The 19,079-nt window shown below is 44.9% G+C and overlaps 1 protein-coding gene across 16 annotated transcripts in view; it reads right to left on the bottom strand.

Moving 5' to 3' along the window:
• The window catches only part of ANKRD17 (ankyrin repeat domain 17), a 69,038-nt gene that overhangs the window by 30,064 nt on the left and 19,895 nt on the right, over positions 1–19,079 (bottom strand). For all 16 annotated transcript variants that reach the window (XM_086890866.1, XM_086890865.1, XM_086890858.1 and 13 more), the window contains exons 2-6: positions 4,200–4,353; positions 3,470–3,626; positions 2,138–2,285; positions 1,755–1,902; positions 426–659 (exon numbers count right to left, since the gene is read on the bottom strand). In XM_086890866.1, the coding sequence (XP_086746992.1) occupies positions 426–659; positions 1,755–1,902; positions 2,138–2,285; positions 3,470–3,626; positions 4,200–4,353 (841 nt within the window). The remainder of the gene's footprint in view (positions 1–425; positions 660–1,754; positions 1,903–2,137; positions 2,286–3,469; positions 3,627–4,199; positions 4,354–19,079) is intronic.

Genomic DNA, 19,079 nt, shown 5'->3' on the forward strand with positions numbered 1-19,079 from the left:
CAAAGGCCTCTTTTCCTCAGCACCTGAAAGGCAAGGTCCCAAACTCTGCATCATTTGCAAGTGCCAAGTCCTTTAAAATGAAATATTTTTCCATATTTAAGCAGAGGTGCCTGGCACTAAACAGCTCTAATACAGAAAGTTTAGCTTCCTTATTCTGCAATGTAACGCATTAGCTCCTTGTCTCTTGATTTAACAGAGCATCTTCTAAGCAATCGTAACTCAGACCAAACGTTTGGATCTCGATACTCAGACTCAGGTGATTTTACATAGGGCACACGTGTACTGTGTGCTATCACAGCCAGGACAAGGGCACCACGGTGTCTGCTCCCACCCTTTCAACTGCCCTGCCGTGGGGCAGCAAGGCTGAAGGAAGCCATGCTGGAAGCGACACTTGGCCCTGACCTTTTCCACTCTTGCTCCCGTACCTTTGTAGCAAGCCAGGGTCAGCGCGCTCTCCTTGAATTCGTTGGAATGCGTATTGATGCCCGCTCCGTTCTCCAGCAGCACCCTGGCCACTTCCACGTGCCCGGCGCTCCCGGCCTCCATCAGCGGCGTGTGACCGTTCTCGTTGTGGTCCTCAATGCTCGCGCCCGACTCCAGCAGCACCTTCACCACATCCACGTAGCCCCCGGCACAGGCGTACGTCAGGGCTGTGTTGCCTAAAGCCAGAGAGAAGCGGGGTTGCAAACGGAGCGTGACGGAGGTTTCTCCACCCGGAACTTCACCTGATGCTCCCTGCCACCCCTTGTCCCCGGATACCTGATGGAACAGCGCTTTTCAGGCTACAGGTCAAGAACTACAGGGAGGGGGGAATAAGCAATGGCACCAAGGAGCTCGGTGCTGGCAGACTGAGGACCTCCTTGTGCCTGTACTGCTGCACCTCTCTCTTCCCATTTCTAGCCCAGCTTCTGTCGCAAAGCCCCATCCGTTTTCCTGTTAATCATCAGGGGCACACGGCGCTCTAAGAATGAGAGCTCAAAACAAGGAGCAGAATGAACTGCTGCTTCTAAATCAAGTCCTAAACACCTGCAAGGGGCTGGCTCCAAAATGTTCATAGTCTTTAGGGGGAGAGGAGAAAAACTTCAGTGGTAAAAACACAAAAGCATGGATCCACACGCAGCAGTCAAAGAACCTGCCTTAGTAAAAGACACCCTGAAGAAAGTTAGAGGCCAAGGCCATATTGCCACTGAGAAAACTACTTCACTGAAAAAAATACTAAAACAATAAATAAGGTGTCTTCTGGTATCCCCCTCTCGCCCTCACTCAGGGTCAGCTCTCCATTCATCAGTTACAGCTGACTGCACACCAGCTCGCCACTTCCAGGTTACAAAAACTGACAAGATTTCCCAATCTGGTCACTTCAACACAAATGGCTAGCAAATGACCATGGAAAGAGAGGAAGGGAAGCATCTTCTCACGTTTCCTGTTTTCCCCTTGTGTTTCCTGACCTGCCACCAAATAACTCTTCCATGTACAGGCAAACTCACCAAACTGTGCTTAAAATGTGACAATAAATGCTATGCACTCAAACACCTTCCAGTTACTAACTGACTTTATCCACCTTTCTACATCCTGCTAATATTTTATCTGCATCTAACAATTGACTTTCACTTAGAAAAGAGAATTTAAATGGCAAAACCACAAGGAAGCATTCTGCTTTGCTGGGCTGACAGCCACTGCTCCCAAACTTCCACGCCAAGTTCCCTGCACACCGGGAATCCCAGCTCTGCAGTGGTCCCCAAGGCCCTCCTTACCTGTGGATGACTGCGCGTTCACATCAGCACCGTGAGCTAGCAGCAGCTTGACAATTTTGACGTGCCCGCCATTGGCAGCAGCCATCAGAGGTGTGATGTCTCCTTTGATTCCCCGGTCCTCCACATTGGCATGCATTGCCAGGAGAACCTGCCCAGAGAGACGGTGATCAGCAACACTGCAGTGACAAACCTCCACCCTCGCAGAACACAGGCACCGAGGATGCGTTAGCAATGTTCAGGGGATGTGTGAGACTCCTCTGCCAGTGAACTGCCATTTCTCACTACCTCAACAGCCCCTTCCAGGTGCACAAAATGGAAATATACCAATTGACATTTCTTTTTGTACAACACACACACACAGCACAAAGTGCCAGGAAACCAACCTGTGCAAGTTCATAATACCCTGCTGAGCAGGCCAAACAAAGGAGGCTTTCCCCTTCTTCCGTGTGCTCGTTCACACTCCGGCCTTCAATGAGCAACTTCCGCACAGCATTCACATCTCCTTCAGAACAAGCCTCGGCCAAGCTGCGGCTAACGAGGGAGAAAGCATTGAGAGTGAAATGGACTGTGCCTCAACTCCAGTGTGCCATGAGGATGCAGTCAGCAAAAAAGGAAACACCAGCTAGAAACGTGCCAACTGCTAATTAAAGAAGTGCCAGTTTTACACTTGAGCTTTCCCAGCTAGCTTTGCTGAAAATTAAGCCGTGGCCATATCCACTCCTGCTATTAATTTTTAACACAAGTTTACAAGAGAAATACATGCAGGATATCCCAGGATCAGAGGACACGTAAATCACCTGTCAATCTTGAGTAAGCTTTATTTGTTCAGTGCTGTTAAGTAAACTACAGCAAATCACCCACATCAGTCTTCTCCTGTAAGAAACTTAACAACTTCCCTTCTGTGCTGAAAATACCAGGATCTTGTAATCAGACACAATTATAACACACAGAGAATCAGTTCTCAGATATATGCCTTCACTACATGTTGACCTTTTTTTTCTGATTTCTATGAACCTCTGTCTCCCTACAGCAAGTAATCTTTGGAGTTATTCTGGATAGAAGGAACAAACTTCTGACCAGCGCAGCAGCACCTGATTGTCCCCACTAACATTGTTTCCACTGCAGTGAAGCAGCAGTAAAGACAGCCTAGCAGGAAACCTGCTTCGTTCTCCTCTGAATGCCCCAGTAAGACAAAATCACACACAGAAAGCCACAGTCCAGTACAAGAGCAGCAACTCCCTGGCTGAGGCTCTATCCAGGGCCCAGTGTGACACTGACCACTATGGAGATCCACTCCCATGAGGCTGTTTCTCTTCCTCAATTAAAAAGGCACTCTGAAATTCCCTAAAAGATTTTTTTTCAATCTGAAATCTTGTTTCAGGCTGTCACTGAATGACCCAATTTGGGATATGCAGCTGTTCAGAACAGTTCTAAGGCCCACACTATCGAAGAGCCGAGAAATGTTTCTATAGTTGCTGACAATAAACTCCTTGGAGTGCAATTCGTAAATCCGAGCAGCACCAAATTGCTTCACCTTCTAGTGCAAGACCTGCCAGTCCACAAACATTCAAGCAGGAGAAGCACAGGTGATAACTTGGCACCAATTCCACTTGAGTAAGAGTTTCATCATCCCACAAGCACAAGTGATAGAACAAGAAAAACCGCTTCTAGAAGCAGCAAAGGGCTGAAAAGCTCCAGGACAAAAGCTGGCTTACTTGTCCGTCTGCCCTGCATTGGCTGTGCTCTCCGCTCTCATCCGGGTCAGCGCAGCGGCAGCTTCATCCAACGCGCAGCTGACCGAGGAGGTCAGCCTGCGGAGCACCTCGGGATCTGCAAAGGCTTTCCCATCCGCTGTCGACAGCTTCCCTATTCCTGCCATTCCCCAACCAACGGGGATGCGTGCCAGGAAAGGAGAGAACAGACAAGTTGAAATTGAGCCTATGAGATCTGTCGGCACAAACATTCCAAGCACCGTCAACTACAGCTTCCAAAACCACGGGTTTAACTGTTTACAGCACTCGTTAAAAGCTGCACGTGACTGAAACCCTCCAATCCACAGAAGGAATCGGTCTTCAGCTACTGAAACTACTTAATATAAGCAAACTTTACATACAGCAGCTCTTACAAAATAAAATCTGTTTAGCAATTCAGGGTTTGACATAATGGCACAAGCCAAAGTCAGGAGTCAGTTTTGACTCAGGCTGTTAGAGCGCCACCACTGGACAAATCCGATTTGAAGCATCTTCACGTGAAATTCTGATTTTCCAAACCTTGGAATACTCTAAAACAAACTTCTTCCTCTCCTGTGACACCCTGGCCAGACACACCCTGAGGTACATTTTGCAGTTGCATCGTGCTCCTATGGATTAGCCTTACACAAGTGATTCCAGCAGGGACTCCTGGAAGGGCTCTGGGGTTAAACCTGTACGGGACATGGGGACTTACCTGCAGCTTCAAGTAAAGCTTCTAATCTTGCCTGGGTTTCGGGATCTACTGTTCTCAGGTCAGCACCATCAGCAGTACTTGACAGCAGCAGTTTAGAAGCTGTTTCCAACATAGGGTTTTCGAGATCATCCTGATCCAAGATAAATGATTCCACCTGAAAAGTAACAGACCTGCTTTAAGAATTAAATAACTGACCAAAACAGACTTAAAACACAAAAAACCTACAGCTGCAGTTATTATTTAAGCGTCTTATTTTGAAGTACTTAAAAACTTGGCTTCAGGCATCTCACTTTGGGTCTGAGGTCACCTAATCCAACTTCCAAAGAAAAAAACCAAAAGGACAAGCAACACCCTCCACATAGTATCAACACCACTACAAAATGACTTTGTGTCACAGCATGTTTCTCAGGAAAACATTTTCCTGACCTTCATCTATAGAATATGCAACTATCTATCTGCCTTTTTCAGAAAACACAGGCTGAGTTGTCCAAACTCTTCTGTAGACCCCACTGTCCTGTGCTGTCCATTGGTTTTTGCTGTGAACTATGTAGAAATTTAGAATGAGTTGTGTGTTTTAAAGAAAGCCCTATTACTTATTTGTGTTATCCTGCCTGCTAAGAGGATGACTGGGGCAAGTAGTTTGGAGAAGACACTTCTCTCAGAGTTCCATGAACACTCCACAGCCTGTGAGCCAGTCACTGAAACAGTTATCAAATTATAAAGACCAAGCTAAACATCCCCCTACAAAGCTCAACACCTTCCAAAATTCCCGGTTTCAAAACCCAAACCCCAGTCAACTTAGATCAATTTAAACACCAGTCTGCCTGACAAAGAAATCACATGTGCCAGCCGCCCTTACAACAATTAAAAACTGCAGTCACCTCTGGATAAAAGCAGCCTCTGTCTGTATCTGTGTCCACGTGGAATAAACCTCGCTGAGACAGAAAATGATTTTATTCTTAAGTTTCATTTGTGTCTCCAAAGTTTCAGAACAGTCCCATGAGCATCACAAGCTTAGATTCCTGCAGATAAATTCCCCAAGAATCCATCTATGTGGGCAGATAAACCAGAAGAGCAAGCAGTTCATCTAAGGACTCCTGGAAGGTCCCTCCAGCCTCCCATCCATTCTCCTGCCACAAGTGGGGAGCTCACACAACTTCTGCCTTCTGTCTGTCTGTCTCCCACTCAACACTTCTAGGACACACTCAGCTTCAACTCAAATGCTTTGTTTGCTAAGGAAGAACTGAGAACTACTTCCCAATTTTCCTCCTTTCATCCCTTCAACACCACCATTGAGAAACAAAGCCTCTGGTCAGCTCTTGGCAATACACAAACACACATCTCAAGGGCACCTCTAAAGCCTCCCTCTGTTTTTTTGCAGCCTCTCTGCCCTCCTCCTCTACATCTGGGAACATCAGCTGGAAGGGAGGACTTCAAATTTCACATCAAAGTGGCTCTGATGCCAAGAGGGGACAGTCCAGCAGCACTGCAAGGCAACTCCTACTTTCCTCCCCAGTCCTAAGGAGCCCTGCCTTGCCAGGGTCCTTTGCCCATCACCGCTCTCTGCAGCCACAACACTATTTTAGGGCTGTTTTGGTTCATCTGAGGACTTGCCATTTGTCTTCTTCCAGAGGACGGGCTGCTGCGGCAAGACAGAGGAACCGCTGCGCCGTTCGGGAGCCAAGCGACAGATTTCGCCCCTGGAAAGGCAAACTCCGCAGCCGTCGGAAGGATTCTTGGCTCACCCAACTCATGCAAAATCCCAACTGCTCAGACTGACTGAAAAAAAATCTCCTCCAAGTGAAATAATGAACAGCTGGTCGTGGTTCTTCCTAACACTATGAAATATTTGCTAAGAGAAAAGTCAAAATAGGAAAACTACTCTCCCCCACACATATCCTCTCCCCAAAATTAGGTCTTTTATGCAGTTCAAGTTTCAAATGGAAAAATCCTCCCATCTTCCTTCCAGCTAAGAATATGTGCATGGTGTGATTAAATAAACAACCCAAGGAGAACAGGGAGAAGCAGAAATCCACCCACAAACAACACAGCACCGAGACATCCGTGAGGGACCGGGAGAAAACATCCTCACAATAAAGTTTGGGAATGTTTATATTGTGTGCTGTCACCGAAAACATTTCACAACAATTTTAAGAAATTATTGGAAAAACCTTTTACACTATTTTTAAATATTAAATACAGAGTAAAAATCTTCTCTATTGCAAGTTAGAAGAGATCCACCTTCAGCCTGCAGAACTTCTCATCACCTCTGCAGTTTCAAAGTTGTTATTTATCTTCAGAGTCGTATTAGAGCTACAGACTTGTCTTCTCAGTTTTTCCACACAACACCAAGTACCATACAGGCATAATGATAAAGACATAGTGCATAAAAAACAGGGAATAAAACCGTATTTTGGTAGAAGGGTAAACTCTACTTCTGTTTCTCGGAAAATCCTGCCTTCTCCACAGAAGCTACAAACAAAGACAAAGCATTTCCATGTACCAGGTCAAGTAAACAGACATTTCCTTTAAAGGGCTTCAGATGTAATTTTATTTCCCTTGACTAAAAAAAAAGTGCAGAATAACATACAAATGCTCCACCTTACATATCAGAATATTTCATCTGCATGCTCCATCAGGATTCCTCTGACCCAACAATACTCTGACAGAACCCAATTGTTCAGACAGGCCCCAACATAAGCCCTTAGAAGACTTCTCCTACTCTCCCATCCTGCTGTAACAATCTCATGTTCCATCCTTGCCTAGGTTTACTTCGCTCAAAACCATTTTTAGTATATTTGACGCTTCTACGGTCAAAGAGATGCCAGAAGAACAAAATTCCCAAGTTCTGGCTGCTCTCAGACAGGACCCATGTCTGTGCACCCTGAAGACAGCCCTGTAAGAAACCAAACACCAAATACTGAACATGCACTTGAACAAATGCCAGGTTAGGGCAGGCAGACAGAGCACTCCTGAGTTGCCCTAACCAGTGTGGCTCTTGCCACCACAGAATGCTGAATCAGAGACAGAATCCAGCTCCTGATGCTAACTCTGACTTCATCCATCCCTCTCCACAAGCCACCCGCACATAACACTGCCATCAGCACAGACCCCACTGCGGACCCAAGCCTCCACATCACCTCACACAGATGGAAAGCAAGGTCAAAGAATCAACTTCCTCAAAGAGTCTCCCTCACAGTAAGAAGACACAACAAAACCCCAAGTAATTACACAGACGTTTAAAAACCACAAAAAACAAAGAAACAAACAAACAAAAGAAACAACTCTCATGCATTAAGGACTTGAAGAAAAGCTTTGAGTTATCTACTGATTCCTAATTCACTGCTTTTAAGGCTAAACATGGATTAGCATCTTCCTAATTTTACACCAGGCCAGGGAGGGAGGCAGAAGAGAAAATACATCCCACTTACAAAGAACTGTCTCTTCACATCGTCTCTGCTCAGGAAAAAGAAAGGCAGTACTAAACACCAAGCAGCTCCTCTAGAACCACACCATCAACTAAGGTATCAAGCTAGGCAAGTCTCTTAAGTACCAAAAGGTGTATACGATACCTAAACTAACATCACAAGCTTAAAACAACAGCAACTCTAACCTCACTGCCAGCAGAAGCACCTGCCAGCAGTCTGGCGAGCTCAACTCTACCAGAATAAAACCAACTCTTAAACACTCGCTTCATGAACAAGTCAGAAAAGTTTCTGGTTTCCAGCACCCACCACCCTCACTGCAAATGCCACAATCCCATTATTTGTCCATCTGACTAATCAGTGCATGGCTCTGCTCATTTACAGAGCGTCTATAGCATTTGGTTATCAATGACTTACAGTGTTCCTAAATGACATCTTTGCTACAAGGACAACCCAGAAGCATTAAGAAAAGGTTGTAAAAAGAAATTTTCTCCTTCCCATCTCAAGTTCCCTGTCTGATTCCAAGAGCCCATTTTGCCGATCCCATTCCCTGGTCCTTCTCCTTCAGGCCACCCTGTGTGCACTCAGTGTGGATGTGCTCCTGCCTTCCAGCATTTAGCCAGAGCAAGCACTCGGTCTAAACTAGAAAAGCTAAAATCCCATCTCCAACGTGCCACGTGGAGGCAGAGCAGCAAGGAGCCGCCCAAATGGCACAGTTGGGCACTCGGTGCCATTAGCCAGCCCAAACACTTGCTCAGAAGAACCTGAATGGCACCTCTGGACAAACACCCAGGGACATTTCAGCCACTGAGAAGGCAGCACGGTATCTCTGTCACTTGACACGCTGCTCCAAGCATTAGTGCAGAGCTCTTGGAGGAAGCAGAGCACTGCAGTCAGGTGTCATTTGAACAAATGCAGCCAGGCTGCACAAGACACAGCTCTACGCACCTGGGAAATAGCAACTCGGCCTCATTAACCTAACAGGATTTATTTTTTAAGCTTCAGTGTTTTTAAGCACCGTAATGTAAAACAGCAGCATCTGAAACCAGGTTTGGATGAACCACACTAGCTCAGACAAGTATTAAAAGACAAAAAATCCCACCTTTCATGAAGAAATGTTTTCGTTGCAGGATTTTTGCTTATTTTTGGAGCTGGCCCCTATTTTCCAGTCTTAAAATCCAAGACAACTTCATGTCTCAGCTTTCTCAGATTGAATCCTATGACTTTTGCCTTGTATTAGCTGAGGAACACAATTTAGAATTTGCTGAAATTTTAATTTGGCATATGGGCCTTTGGTGTTCGACACCCAGAGGGTGCCAAACTGATCCTACCAGGACCAGAGCAAAGCCCTCCCAAAGAACCTTAAGGACAAGGCCAGTGGCCATTGCCAGGTAGCAAACCACCCCCCCTAAAATAAACCTTACCTGACACTCCTTTTGGATCAGTTCTTTGTGAGGCACTTACTGCTAATTAGCAAGCACTTTAACAGTTGAATTTTCCCAGCTCCAAAATTTTTGGAGTACAGCAAAAGGCTCTTGCCTCTAAAAATCATTTAAAGACAACATTAAATTTAGTAAGAATTTTCAACTCTGTATGGTGTTGCAAAACCACCTTCAGACCAAAACCACAACTATGACCAGGCCAGTTCATAACCCTCAGCCCTACTTTGCTGACTTCAGCCCCGCTTCCCTGCCTGAAGGGCAAGGAAGTTTCAGATTCTTCCCTTACTCAGCTAAAAATTACTCCCTTCCAGTGAGCAGTTTTAATCCTGATTTCCATGAGGAACTCCTCATGCCTGACCTAAAGCCACACTCTGCTTTCCCTGGTGCTCCAGCAACTCCCATCCAAGATAATCTCTGCTTTCTCTCCAGTACAATTTTAGCTCTCACACCTCCAAGACACTGCACTGAAAACCAATCTATCGATCAATTAATATATCAATCTACACTTTGTACTTTACTGAGCATTTCTTGACAGTATATTTTCCACTGTTCACTTCAGGAATACACTCCAGGTCTGTTTCACACAGAAATAGCAATGTTTATACTATTACCTTGCAAGTGGAACACACAAGAGGAAATAAACCCCCATTGCCAGTACAAGAACAAAGTCCAGCTCTGACTAATAACTGGCAAAGTTCACTTTGCAAGATACTGCTAGGGCTTTTTCATGCCTTACATCTAACCATTTGATGCACATCAAGGGATTTGTGAGGCAAGAGTAAATCAAAACAAAGCAAGGATCGTTTGAAATGTGGCAAACTGGGCCAAATATTTCAAGCACCAATTTTTCACTTTGGGATCCAAAACACAACATTTAAATAGGCAACCCAAAACCTCTGCAAATTACCACGTATAATACCCCACACTACAGCAAGGACTTGATGTTTCCTCTCCCTCACCCTGCTACCATTTTAGCCTTCAGAATGACACCTCTTATGCTTCCAAAACACATGAGCCCATCTCAGTTTCAGGATAGCTTACTGGAAAAAATACTCTGACTTGAAACATCAAGACAGAGAAATTAGCTTAAAGATGTCTTCAAATACAAGAGTGAGAATGGATTTTGACTTTCACAAACTATTGAGGCCAAGTATAGGGTTCTGCCTTTTCACCTACACGTTTTCAGGTGAAACTACCACTTAGTAACACGGGTTTCAAGGCACTTGTAGACGCAGATCTTCACAGCATTAATAATGCATAACAGAAAAAATTCCATCCAAGGCTTTCCTGAAGCCAAGGCTCCTGCAGCGCCTGTCATTCCTATGGGTCAAACCCTCACCAGCACCCCAATTTGGATGAGATAGCCCTGAAGGATCCGTGATGGTTTCCTGACTCCTTACACAAGACACCATTTTCTTCAGATAAAGATCAGCTCCCTGGTCACTGCAAGGGAAAGCAGACGTGGAAGCCAAGTGCAGCAGACGATCAAGTGCCCACTCCGTTTCAGCTTTGCAGATTTTTGTGTGCTTTCCTCAAATCTATTTTCTAAGAGGCACAAGCTGTGTGATTCTCACTTGCCCTACCCTGCTACTACAGCATCACTGTCACCACAGACACCGTCTGACGGCACCACCTCTCCCCTGCACAGTGAGGATGGCTCCCACTTATCTGGGATATACAATCGGATCCGTTGTCTTCTCAACGTGCACTGACCCTCCCCAAACCAAAACGCCTCGTTCAGCACAAATCTGAGCTCTGGCAGCTGGAACATCTCAACAGTATCTTCTTTCATTTTATTCCTTTAACTGTACACTCCATTTCTCTCGCTGCTGCTACAAAAATTAAAAGGGGGAGAGGGAGGAGGGAGGTGAGAGGAGCAGCATGCTGCTGAAATGGCAGAACACAGTCCCCACGACTGGCACCAGCCGAGTCTCTGCTGCAGGGACACCTGCATTAGGACTGCAGTGTGCTTCTGATGACGAGACAGGTGCTGAGGTATTCACAGGAAAATTCCCTCCTCTCCTCCGCGCGCTGCATTCCCAGCAGCGTACACAGCAATAAAAACAGAGAGGGGCAGGCATGCTGAAAGCTGGAGCTATGGGAAGACTGTGAAACTGCAAGGAATAATATTCTTTTTCCATTTCAAACCCTCATTTCAAGCACTTGGCATACTTCCACATGAAGCAAATTAATGCATTAACTGGCATTCAGCTGCGACCGTTCAGGCGAGAAATATCTCATGCCAGTGTAAAAATAGCAACACCTTGTCTCACTATCATTTTAACTTCCCTGCCCAAATTGCACATTTATGTGGGGAGGAAAAAAATACACATTTTACTTTCTGTCATGAATAACAAGATACAAACATCAGAATAAAAAAACCACACTAGAACACATGCCTATGAAAGCTGGGCTTCAGACAACACTGTTACATCAACAATATGAAGCTGTCACATTTTCATTCCAAGCCCTTAATGCAAGTTGGCACCTCCAGTCTCCTCCCAACCCTCCCTCAACCTGAACTTGTGACAGAAGCCCCTTCTTTTGGAGAGGCTTTGAATGAAGTGACCGCAGAAGCAAAGCTTGGACAGCACATGAATAACTCGTATGTATCACCGGAGATGTGGTGGTCTACATCAGAGCCACAGAGAAACAGCAGCACCTGTAATAAAGGCTCTTCCCAGGCCATTGCACAACTGAAACACAAACCAACCCCTGCAAAATACCCAGCAACTGAGGGGTACTAAAGGGACAACTTGAGCCTATGCAGGCAGTTTTTGCCTTAACGAATCACCTGTCAAGTCTTGCTCATTGTTCTATCTATTTAGCAGAGATAAAGTATAACCATGAAGAAGGAGATGGTGCCACTGGGCTTACCAGAATCACCCTCTTCCCTTATTACCGAAATCTCCAAATGTCACACCTGAACAACTGCAGCCTGCTAAGATTCTCCCTCAAGTACCCGAGGCAAGCATCACCTAAGCCACTTAACAAATTACTTACAGGGCCACTCAAACCTCAGAGCTGCCTCACCACAGCCCTAAAAAGCTTAGAGGGGTTATGTTCCCTCTGACCCCCAGGCTGTGCCACAGGCTCGGTAACAAGAGCTACAGAAATAGTATTTTGGAGTTTTCCTGAAGCCTAACTTCAGCTCGAGGTAGCTCAAGGACTCTACATTTCCTTAGATAAGCACATCCCGAGGACCATCACCACAGGCTCAGATCCTGAAAGATGACATGGCCAGCTCTGATGGATTCAGTAGTGAGAACTAAGGAGTGCAAAGGACACAAGTAGTACAGAACAATGTAGCTCTGCAGTAGTTGCTATATATATGAAGTTGTTTTGACTTGGTCAGTTCAGTAATTAAAAACTGGGCAGTACATGAAGCATGACTCTGCTCTGAACAGAAGATTTTAGCCATCTACCTGAAACACACCTCACTCGCAGCAACACCAGCATCTGCGGCCATGTGTGCACCGCTGAGAAATGACTGAGGAGTCCTGCTGTGCACTGTTACATCCTATTCCTCACTGCCCTACTTTCAAGGGACTAATTATTCTCTTAAGCCTTGTTTAAGGAAGGTGAGCTCCCAAGAAAGAGAAAATCCCTCTCTAACAGTTAATCACGTTCCTTTTCCACCGGACTCACCTTTTGCCTTGAACGTGCCAGGACAGATCTGAATTCCCAGTACAAGACACTTGCAAGCACACAGTGAAGCACCTCGCTACACTGACAGATCCACGGCAACTAGCCTGGACCCTTAAAGCATCTTCCTTTAATATGACTAAGCAAAAGGTGAAGACCTAAAAGAAACCCCAAAGCTGTTAAAAACACAAATTCATTGTTTCGGTGCTATCTCTACATGAGTCAAGGCTGCAATCTCAGTGGTATTTTATTATCTTTATCACTGATTAACTTGAGGGGCTTTTCTACACGTTTGTTGCCTGCAGAGTATTCAAGGTGCAGTACCTTGAGCTTTCTGCTCACAGCCCAATGTGCAGTCATTTCTATGTCACACACAGACTCTGCTTCAACGGACCACGAGCCTTCACTAATCCGTAGCAAATTCTCACAAATACTTTCCCTGGAATATTTTTCCCCTATTCCATTTGCCCGGCCTCACGCACTGTGTCCAAGTTTCAGCTCAGAACTGTGCACACCCATCCATTTCCAGCTGAAACAAGTTGTTTTTCTAAGGATTGTAGTTCGGCACAGCTGAACAATGGACGCACGACATCTGAACTTTTAAGTGGACAAAGCCAGCAGCAATAAAGCTCTGTGCAGACTGGGCCTTGCCTTCACCCCGATTTTCTAACAGCAGAGCTGAACTAAGTGTGTCCGTGCAGGAGCAGCCCTCTCCCATCTGAGCACATGATCATTTCTTGCAGTGCAGCCAGCCCTCGGATCAAAGAAGCTCCTCTAGAGCCCATGCCAAGCAAGCTGCTGAACTTAGCAACCATGCAGATCCAGAGGAAAAAGAGGACAGGCATTTATAGCTCATCATGTCAGTCACAGGCAAGACCACCCTCCCAGCCCTCAATCAAAATCATCTATACCCAAGCAAAATACATTTCCCAAAAGGAAGCCTCTGCATGGTGTGTTTTCCCTGACAGAGCATGTTCCATTTTTAAGGTTAAGAAGAGACAAACCACGGACTTTTCCAGTCTTCAACAATAAATGCTCTCAATTTTTACACTGAATGTGCCAGAAAGCATTTCTCAGCCAGCACAGACTTTCAGCAACCAGCCTAGTCAGCTTGGCTGCATTCCTCCTGCATCCGCAAGCGACTACAGCAGTAGTACAGCAGCTACAATTCCCAGAAGGAGCTTACTCCTGGTTCCTAACTGTTGTCAGATGACTTATTTCTGTCTGTTTCCCAATTCTGATCCTACAGTCAAACTCATCGTCAACACAGAGGATGGATCACATGCTCATTTCCACCGCAAAGCTTCCAAACAGAAGACAGACCTACACTCCACGGAAATCTGACATGCAGACAAAGCTATCAAGTCAACAGTATTTCGCTTCAACAGAATCAGAAGGCAAGTAAGTAATCCATGTCCATGTATTTTCATCCCCACACACAAATATTGAGATAAACAGATTGGTCAGATCACAGGACAAGAGAAACAACGGGAGCAGAAATAAAGGATTCGGCATCTTGAACGTATGATGAAGTTATTCTGATTCCAACTGCTCTCTCTTATCGACTCCAACACTGCATCCTCCCACCTCTCAGAAACTCCTTGCCCTCCACAAACCTTCCATGCTAATAGCTCTGTTTTCTCCTGGGATGAGGCCCTCCCAACAGCATTTGTAGAAACCCAGCAGCAGCACCCACCATGCAGGGCTACCTGTCCTCAGCTCTGCAGCCATGACAAACCACAGGCACTCCTGCTGTGGGAAAAAGAGCCCATAATGCCATGGTTCCATGAAAGCATGATCAACCTTTGTGAACACAACACATACTTAAAAGATGCTGCATCGCACCAATTTACAATCCAAACTGGATCTGGGGTGTACACACACCTGATGCTTCAGACAATTCCCCCTCCCAACCACAAAGTCATTCGGTTACCAGCAAAATTAAGAAAAAACAACTTTCCTGCTTCACAGACAAGTAAACTTTACTTCTGTAGTAGCACTTGGAACATTTTCTCATGCCCAAAAGCCACCTGGAGAGCTTTCTTTACAATATCTGGGGCTGTCACCCAACACCATGGTGTCTCAAAGCTTTAACAACCCCTGTACAACATCAGGTTAACATCAAGCAAGAAGCAAAGACACACACTTTTTTTTAGCCATTGAAAGGATGATATACCAAATCCAGGGCAACAGAATGTTTCATCAAGAAGAATTTGAATTGTATTTTGTGGTAGGAGCACAGTGGGTTGATGAAGCGTGGGAAATGAACTGTGGCAAAAAATACTGTCACACAACACACTCCCAAGCCCTGTCTGTCCCCTCCATGGCAGCAGACTGTCTCCCTGCCTGTGCTCAGGAAAACAAAGATCTACTTGGGAGGAGAAGACATGTCAGTGGCAGACATCCATCTCTCCCAGCACTGCAAGAAGGAAGAGCTGTTCTCCTCCCACTGCAGTCTGCCTGCTTTGCCCACTATGTATAACCCACACTCCCCCTAGAACTGTGTTTCTCTCCCACAAGACAAGACTGGAGACTAAAAACCTTCAAAAGAACACACTGAAAGCACACCTAAGCACTGTTTCTTCCTCCTTGGCTCCTGCACAAAGGAAAACCTCTCAGATCTCAATTCTGATCACTCTTGCACACACTCTGCCATGTGCCTTTCAGGCAGCAGGTCCACAGCCACCCGTAGAACACACAAATTTACTCAATCATTCACTGTGGCCACTGAGCATAAAACACAGCCAGCAAGTGGCCTGAATTGCGCAGCACCAGTTGGGTTTCAAACAGAAATAGTTTTAAGCTGCCCACATGTTTTCTTACACAAATTTGGCAGGCAATCTTTCCCTTCTCTAAGTGGTTTTGGTCGGCTGCTCTTCACAACAGCAGGCAAGTGCTCTGCTCTGAAGGATGAGGCAGCAGAAGGGAAGGAGGACATGTGGAGGAGGGACAGGATGAACACACAAACAGCTACTCTGTTCCAGTCCAGCTCAGAATTCCCTTTGGCATGAATGAAACGCTGACGTGTGCATGGGCTTCTTCACAGCAATATAGCATCTACTGATGAGCAGATAAGGAAAAAAAGAAAAAAAAAAAAAAAAAGCAGGAATGCGAGAACAAATTTTTTCATCAAGCAACGCCACGTGTAGCTTGGCTTAGTCAGAGCTTTCCCATCCCATCATCAGAGCAATTAAGAGCAGCAGTTCACTGAAAGGACACCCTACGAGAGGACTCTATCCCTGTCTTAACAAAAAACACAATTCCAAGGCCTGAAAAAGCCAAAGAAATGTGGTTTTTTTGCCCCACAACTCATCTTCCTTGACACCAGGCGGTGGCTCCCTGTCTCAAGCCATGCTGCTCTAAGTGATGCTAACACACATTAGAACCAAGAAATACAAGACAACAGGGCAGGAATTACTGTCACTGGAAGGACAGAGTTTTCAAGTATTTGTCTCATAATAAAAGGAGACGTTGCAGATATGTGCAGTTTTATTCCAGCCTCCCTGAAATTCAAGTCAAACTGTGAAACCTTTCAGTATATGAAGGTTTAGCTACCATTTCCCTCACCTTTACTTCCCAATGCAGGAAACAGCAAAGACACCAGCAAAGCTGTTACTGCCTGAAATTCACCATCACAGCAGAACCTGGAGACTCAAGAACGGCTCCTTAAGGAATGTGTTTCAACTGAGTATCAGGGAAATGGGTTCACCCCAAGAAATCAAACCCTATGTAAGATTCAGCTTATGGCAAACTATAGAAATTCCTTTTTTCTTCCTGGGCAGAAGACTTTTATCACAACTTGCTTTTATCCTGCCTCCACAAGTTCTGCAGCCCACATCCAATTTAATACATCAGGACTGGGGAGGGAATAGTAGAAACCAGAGGTCCTTAGAGGATGTCTACATTTCTTCATGTAATTATCTTGCTGAAATAATTATTGATATTAAAAACTGCTGATATCCCTCATCATGCAGCATAACCAAGTCCACGTATTAAGTAGAGACATTAATAATGTTAACCAAAAATAGTTTGGGAAGATATGACTAGTTAGGTCAAGAGCTTTGAAATTACTCTGAGTTCTTCCAGTTCAATTTGTTTGTATTTATTCCTGTCCTACAAAGTTAAATGAAGCTGTGCCACTGTCCCAAACCAGCAACCATGCTTACACGCACAAAAACAGAGCCCAACAAAGGAGTGAAATGAACCAGCTGAATCGTAATGCAGATTTCCTTTCCTTTTTTGGCATTTACAACACAAGTATTTTTTTCAATGAAGGAACCAGTATGGCCTAGTTCACCAATCTTCCCTCACGATGAGAAGTGAAAGGATAAAGTTACAGCAGGAGACACTTGGATTCAGTATCTGATTAGAATTCCTATTGTTACTGCCTGGGGAACTGAGCACAGAAGGAATTATTTCTAATAATTTCAACTCATTTGGTTAAAATTCTGACAAGCTTGACAGATCCTGAATTCTTCCTTCAATACAAACTACTGTTAGGCATATCTAATAAATGAGCTGCAAATTTTTTTGCTCTATTTGGCACACCAACTGAAAGCTGCAGCATATTGAAAGGATCTGAACAGTTTTTAACATATGGTAAATGAGCAGACTTGTGAAGGTAGTTAAAGCAAGACATGAGTATGACTAAATCCAAATATATCTATTTTTTCCGTCTTATCAAAAAGAGGTTCTATTTAAAAGAAAAAGTAAACCACTGTTTAAAGGCCAAGACAGCAAGTTTAAGTGGAGTCCTGGCTTTTCAGCGTTTGCTTCCCAGGTCAGATATAAACACCATGTGCCAATTTCCTTCCAGTCACCACCACACTTTTCATTGCTACTCTCTCCTTAATGCTTCCAATCACATCTGTTCCATGAAGATATTTAATCTTATTTATTCCATATTTACATGGCCATTAAGAGACAGAGAACCAATATTTATAGCAGCCAGTTCCCTGGATTTCCCTCTTGCAGGATTCTGATGCCAAGGCAGTGCAACAGGTTGTTTGGAGTGTGGGTTTCAGCTTTAGAGCATGTGACTTCCTATCAGTCAATACAGCCAGCAAATTCCAGCAAGGTGAAGACCTGGAGATTTCAAGCACATGCAGAAAAAAGTAACAAGTACCTTGGTCGTGGAAACAACCTCTTTACACATTTCTATGAACATTTAAGGACAGAATATATGAGAAGGGGTGGGAAAAAAAAAAGAACAAATCTAAATAAATCCACTCATCCAAAATATCCCTCTCAATTCTCTCACTGCTTTTTGTTTAAAGACTCCATGTGAACCAAGAGCTTTAAAAGATGAAGAGCCTGGGTCCAAAGAGACCTTTGCTGATCAACAGATCCCACCTGTCAGTCAAGCCCTTGGCTAAGACTTGCCAGTTAGTAAGACCCTCAGAGGCAGACACAACCACTGAATGACACTGACCTTCTAAACACAATTACCCAGTATGAAGTTAGTTACTTAGAGGTTTCTCACACAGTAATTGCATTTTTATACTACTGTTACCGAAAAAGATAAAGCCATAAAGCATAAATAACAGCAATGGTTTCAAATTGTACCATCAAGCCTGTAACCTCTTCCTACAAGTGAAGGAGAAACAGCTTAAGACACAGAGGAATTCTGTCTATGAGATTTTCTGTCCCATTTGTCACACAAAGGGGCCCAGAACCAGCTCACTGCTCTGCACAATGGTTGGACAACTAACAGAAATCCAAGATAGTATTTGCTTTTCTAGGAAGATTCAACACATCTTTGCTGAATCTTTGTTGTTCTGAGTACTTTGCCTCCTGGCACAAGAGAAATAGGCAGAGGAGGCAGTAGGAAGCAGAGAGCAGTTCCAAGGGAATCACCTCCCCATGGTTTGTTTGAAAGCACCAGACAATGAAGGAGCCCTTGGGAATCGCCCAAACTTTACTGCCAGGACATTTTCTCTCGGTCCCGTGCGGGTGTCTCAGTGCTATTTGTGGGAGGATTCCTGCTTCTCCTCCTCCTCCTCCAACCCTAGACTCAGGAACATCAGCCTCCAATACTCATCTCCTGGGGCTGGGGCCAGATGTGGCCCAGACTTAGTAATGGTGCCTCAACCAAAGGGATACTACGGCAGGGCTCCAGCTCATTTGAAAATAAAGCGTAGAGAGGCTGTCCCAACAATCTATGAACAACTGCAACAACTCAGCTGGATTTTGAGCTGCACTTCAGTGGGGAGTGAGACTTCCATGGAACCTTGTGAGTCCCTTCCAACTCAGGGTATTCTATGACTGAAATCACTAAGAAATAGTGGAGCATGTAGTAGCCAACAGCAACAGAAGAAGAGGTAAAAAGTAAACCAGACAAGATTACTAAGAGAAACTGTGAGAAAGAA

The sequence above is a fragment of the Cyanistes caeruleus genome, chromosome 5, assembly GCF_971803275.1.
Source record: "Cyanistes caeruleus chromosome 5, bCyaCae1.hap1.1, whole genome shotgun sequence".
Taxonomy (NCBI): domain Eukaryota; kingdom Metazoa; phylum Chordata; class Aves; order Passeriformes; family Paridae; genus Cyanistes; species Cyanistes caeruleus.